The 6,000-nt window shown below is 41.8% G+C and overlaps 1 protein-coding gene across 1 annotated transcript in view; it reads left to right on the forward strand.

Moving 5' to 3' along the window:
- LOC112068031 (rasGAP-activating-like protein 1) overlaps positions 1 to 5,635 on the forward strand; it is a 36,399-nt gene extending 30,764 nt beyond the window's left edge. Inside the window, exons 19-21 of the mRNA XM_024135024.2 lie at positions 2,280 to 2,400; positions 2,715 to 2,788; positions 2,916 to 5,635. Coding sequence (XP_023990792.1) covers positions 2,280 to 2,400; positions 2,715 to 2,788; positions 2,916 to 3,064 — 344 coding nt within the window. The 3' untranslated portion in view covers positions 3,065 to 5,635. The remainder of the gene's footprint in view (positions 1 to 2,279; positions 2,401 to 2,714; positions 2,789 to 2,915) is intronic.
- Positions 5,636 to 6,000: the final 365 nt, after the last annotated feature.

The following is a 6,000-nucleotide window of genomic DNA, read 5'->3' on the forward strand; positions in this document are numbered from 1 at the left end:
CTGCGATATGCAACTTTTCAGGGAAGTCAGGAACCAATATACTCAGTCAGCTAAGTCTATGTTTTTCAAACAGAAATTTGCATCCTGTAGCACTAATTCCCAAAAGTTTTGGGACACTGTAAAGTCCATGGAGAATATGAGCACCTCCTTCCAGCTGTCCACTGCACTGAGGCTAGGATGCACTGTCACCACCCAAAACAAATCTACAATAATCGAAAATTTCAATAAGCATCTTTCTACAGCTGGCCATGCTTTCCACCTGGCTACCCCTACCCCGGCCAACAGCTCAGCACCCCCTGCAGCAATTGCCCAAGCCCCCCCCCGCTTCTCCTTCACCCAAATCCAGACAGCTGATGTTCTGAAAGAGCTGCAAAATCTGGATCCCTACAAATCAGCTAGGCTAGACAATCTAGACCCTCTCTTTCTAAAAATATCCCCCAAAATTGTTGCAACCCCAATTACTAGACCGTTCAACCTCTTTTTCGTATCATCTGAGATCCCCAAAGATTGGAAAGATGCCGCGGTAATCCCCCTTTTCAATGGGGGAGACACTCTAGACCCAAACTGTTATAGACCAATATCCATCCTGCCCTGCCTTTCTAAAATCTTTGAAAGCCAAGTTAACAAACAGATCACCAAACATTTAGAATCCCACCGTACCTTCTCCACTCTGCAATCTGGTTTCCGAGCTGGTCATGGGTGCACCTCAGCCACGCTCAAGGTCCTAAACGATATCATAACTGGCATTGATAAAAGGCAGTACTGTGCAGCCGTRTTCATCGACCTGGCCAAGGCTTTCGACTCTGTCAATCACCGTATTCTTATCGGCAGACTCAATAGCCTTGGTTTCTCAAATGACTGCCTCGCCTGGTTCACCAACTACTTCTCAGATAGAGTTCAGTGTGTCAAATCGGAGGGCCTGTTGTCCGGACCTCTGGCAGTCTATGGGGGTGCCACAGGGTTCAATTCTCGGGCCGACTCTTTTCTCTGTATACATCAATGATGTCACTCTTGCTGCTGGGGATTCTCTGATCCACCTCTACGCAGACGACGCCATTCTGTATATATCTCAAACCCCCAAATGAGCTTCAATGCCATACAACACTCCTTCCGTGGCATCAAACTGCTTTTAAATGCTAGTAAAACTAAATGCATATTCTTCAACCGATTGTTGGCTGCAGCCGCCCGCCCGACTAGCATCACTACTCTGGACGGTTCTGATTTAGAATATGTGGACAACTACAAATACCTAGGTGTCTGGTTAGACTGTAAACTCTTCTTCCAGACTCACATTAATCATCTCCAATCCAAAATTAAATCTAGAATCGGCTTTCTATTTCGCAACAAAGCCTCCTTCATTCATGCTGCCAAACATACCTTCATAAAACTGACTATCCTACTGATCCTTGACTTCGGCGATGTCATTTACACAATAGCCCCCAACACTCTACTCAGCAAACTGGATGTAGTCTATCACAGTGCCATCCGTTTTGTCACCAAAGCCCCATATACTACCCACTACTGCGACCTGTACGCTCTCGTTGGCTGGCCATCACTATATATTCGTCACCAAACCCACTGGCTCCAGGTCATCTATAAGTCTTTGCTCTGTAAAACCCTGCCTTATCTCAGCTCACTGGTCACCATAGCAACACCCACCCATAGCACGCGCTCCAGCAGGTATATTTCACTGGTCATCCCCAAAGCCAACACTTCCTTTGGCCGCCTTTCCTTCCAGTTCTGTGCTCCCAATGAGTGGAACGAATTGCAAAAATCACTGAAGCTGGAGTCTTATATCTCCCTCTCTAACTTTAAGCATCAGCTGTCAGAGCAGCTTACCGATCACTGTACCTGTACACAGCCAATTTGTAAATAGCACGGCAATCTACCTCATCCCCATATTGTTATTTATCCTCTTGCTCTTTTGCACCCTCTACTTGCACTCTCTACTTGCACATCATCATCTGCACATCTATCACTCCAGTGCTAATGCTAAATTGTAATTATTTCGCCTCTATGGCCTATTCATTGCTTTACCTCCCTACTCTTCTACATTTGCATACACTGTACATAGATTTTTCTGTTGTGCTATTGACTGTATGTTTGTTTATGTGTAACTCTGTGTTGTGGTTTTTGTCGCACTGCTTTGCTTTATCTTGGCCAGGTCGCAGTTGTAAATGAGAACTTGTTCTCAACTGGCCTACCTGGTTAAATTAAGGTGAAATAAAATAAATAAATAAAATTAGAAAAGTGAATACACTGTATTCTGTTTTGTTCAGCTTCAGGTTGCAGTCGCACTCACTCTGCAGTGACTCTGGGCGACTGGAGTGACCCATTAGATCCAGACGCAGAGACTCAGACCATCTACAAACAGCTTCTTCAGGGAAGAGACAAGCTCAGGTCAGTGGAATACACTTTGACATGAGACATTTGGAGGCTATGATAAACCTTCTCAGACAGACAGACAGACAGGGTGCAGTTCATTTACTTGTCATAAGGGGTCTACATTGTAACACTAGGACTATTATTCATTAGAATATAGCCTGTAACTCAGGAACACATCAGTGTGGATTATGTTCAGCCTCTTTCACACAATGCTTTCATACTTTGTTACACACTGTCTAAACATTGATAAACATGTTGATCAGTGTGTTAATGTGAGTGTGCTGTGCTGTGCCCTGTGCTGTGCTGTGCCCTGTGCTGTGTGCTAACAGGAAGCAGTATGTGGAGGTGGAGGCAGAGATGACCACAGAGGAAGAGAATAGAGTGAACTCTGGGCTGTTCCCTGGTGAGAGACTGTCAAAGCAGTGCCTTTTTAATATGCACCTTAGCTGTCAGAGAGGTTGGTTCCCTAGACAGTTGTACTGTCATTTAAAGCATTCAAGTTGCTTCAAATCTCTCTCTCTCCCCCCCAGATGGAGCAGATTGTAGCGTGGAGCTCCTGAAGCACAGGCAGGCTGCAGCGGTTCGGCTACTTGGAGTGGTTCTGGATCTGGAGCAGGCCCATGCCACCTTCCAGCGGCAGGAAAGAGAGGAGGCCGGTAGCCTCATCCTGACCCCCTAGATTGGGCCTTCCCTGGGGCCTGAGCCCGGGTCTGAAGGGGAGAGCAGCGTCCTCTATCAGACTCAATGGAGTAGGAAAACCAAGCGATCACAGAAGGAAGGCAGCCTCTCCCTGCTCCCTGTCATGTTGTTTGTTACATGTGATGTCTAGAGGAACTCTCTTCTCATCCAGATCACTTCTTCATAAGCCAGAATGAAGAGGATACCCATTCTGCAACATTCTTTTCCTGGGACGTTTGATATCACACACACAGGTTTTCAGCTGTGGCAGAGAAGTTATCTAGTGAAATAACTGATTGCCACAGGTCTTGCATTCAGATGGACTGCCACATAAACTTCTGCTACTCTCCCAAAGCTTGGGTTCTTATCGATTGAGCAGGACACAAACTGTTATGTGGAACTGAGCTGAAGCAAGGGCGCGCATGGAGTGTGTCATTCCCGTGGTACTGCATTATTGTATGGCTATCAAGGAATGTAGTGCATGCCCTGCATCCAGCGTCTGTGAAATGTGAAGATTTTTTAAATATTCAATATCATTATATGGGTCGTTGCAGCAATTCGGTGCCTTTTGAGAAGTGTAACATGGTAAAAAAAAAATACTTTGGATTTCACCTCATTTTAGCATTCTGTCATAAAGAGCACACGTTTTCCCATCTCAAGAGGTTAAATTAAAACAATTACTATAGTAAGTGCCTTTTAAATGTCAAATAAAGTAACAGGGTTGAACACAACAGGGTTGCGAATTTCATCTGAAAATCAGCCATAATCCACTTTTGACAGGGGGAATGGAACAGGGAGTGGCAGTTGAATGCAGGCTTCCCATTTGTGTGTATTTATTGTTACAACATTTCTAGCCTGTCTATCTATGGGTAACACTAATAAATAATCATCTTCAAAAATTACTTTTTCAAAGCAACAATAACTAGGGCTTTACATTGATGGTGAATACGTGGAGAAATGTTGGGGTTAAGTGGGTTAAAAACATCCTAGAAGTCACAGAGGGTGCACGGAGGGACATGCCAAAGTGCTGAATTTTGGCACTTTAGCAAGTCTGTATTCATATAAAAAAAAAATAGATTTATTGAATTATCCATGTGGTCTATATTAAATGGTACTTCATTTAATATAACAGGCTTTTAAAATTCAATATTGGTGCACAATTTCTAATTAAAATATCAAAGGGATCCAAAAGGCAGTGTTTTCGTGTAACGACCCATACCTTGGAGGACGATTATGCAATCTACTCTAGTTTTAGATGAATCTACCTGAATGTATGCTATTTTGCTATTGCTTTTATTTATGTTTTTTTACTCTCTAATTTATATATTTCAATTGATAACATCCACAATGTTGTAGTAAGATTGTGCTGGTGTTCATATTAATGAGGGTAATGCCCTGTGAGATTTCTAAGTAAGTGTTTTTTAATACAACGACACACACGCCATAATTGCTTGAACAGTCACTTGTTTGCTATTAGTATATTGTTTTCACTGTTGCCATAGTGAAGCTTGTGTTTGGTGCTGTTGCTCCGTGGATTTATGGGAAGTAACTTAAACTCAAATGTGTGGCTTTGATATGAAAAACATATTTTACATGGTCCACAGTTGATTGGTTAATTGGTAAAAACGTGTCTTTGAAGCAGTACTACTGACAATATTAAACAGTAGATCAAGTGACATGTTTACTGTTCTCCTCAGGTCATTGTATTTGAAGTCATTTTAAGACAGCTGATTTTGAGTGAAGTGTCATACAGTAACTGTCATTCCTTTGTAATGAATGGAATTGAACATATGTAGATCATTTCTGTTCTACTCTAGTTAGGGTCCCATCACCCTCTGTAGAGAGCTAATGATGTCGACTCACAACCGTTTGAGCGTATCCTGTCTTAGCCATACCTTATATTTTGTATACATGTATGTATTCCCTACAATATTGACCAAATTCAGTTTGCTGGTTTTGAGCTAAGCTAAGGTAAGAGTTGTCAAACTCCAAGTGAGTGAGTTGAGTTGCGTGGAATGGCGTGCACCATTGAAAACGCTTTCTGTGGAGGTGTGGGAGATGTTTCAAATGCCAAACTGCATTTGTTGCCATGGTAAATTGTGTACTGTCTTTATTTTAGTAGTACTTTCTTTAAATTAGTGACAAGGAAGATAATTTTTTTGATCAGTCTTGTCGATTCAAGAAAGAAAAGCTAAGCGTATTGGATTGTTACAATTACACTGTTATCAAATGATATGTTACTGATATCCGAGTAGATTATTGACCTATTATTGTAATCTGTTTAGTAAATTGTATTTAACTTGGCTGGCTATCTTTAGAAGGTTATTATAGACCACTGTTGCATTCTGCTGAATTTCATTAAGTAGCCTCTCAAGTTCAAATCCAGACACATATTGATTGTTGCTCGTTGACTTGTTATTTACTGAAAGAGGGCTGCAATTTAGAAAATGAGCTTACATTTCATATTGCTGACACAAAATGATTGCATGCACAAAGCGGATGGTTACAGATTGGTGGTAACATCAGCTGTATTACTGTGAACTGTATTGGAAATATTGAGTAAAATGTAATGTTACCGCTACTACTTAGTTTGAATTTGTGTTCATGCACACACTGAAAAACCTTTTGAATTTACAATCAGTCGTGTTTTTAAAAGAGGTTTTGGAGGGTCTGGAGATAGTCAGTGCTCGACTTGGACTGAAATAGGTGCCGGTACTCATTTTGGGTGCCAGTACTGTTTATATTTAGGTGCAGAGCTCCACAATACTTTTTAGCTAATATTCTATGGGCCTGATTCCGATTTAGTTAATTACGCCTTTCTTACGCGAGCCTTTCTTTCACACTTCTCAGTAGTTGATATTCAGACTTACATTTTGAAGATGCTTAATGGGCTTTGCAGGCGTGGTTCCCTTGTTCACGCTGAATAAATGTGATTCA

Source organism: Salvelinus sp. IW2-2015, unplaced genomic scaffold (genome assembly GCF_002910315.2).
Source record: "Salvelinus sp. IW2-2015 unplaced genomic scaffold, ASM291031v2 Un_scaffold19, whole genome shotgun sequence".
In the NCBI taxonomy this organism is placed as follows: Eukaryota; Metazoa; Chordata; class Actinopteri; order Salmoniformes; family Salmonidae; genus Salvelinus; species Salvelinus sp. IW2-2015.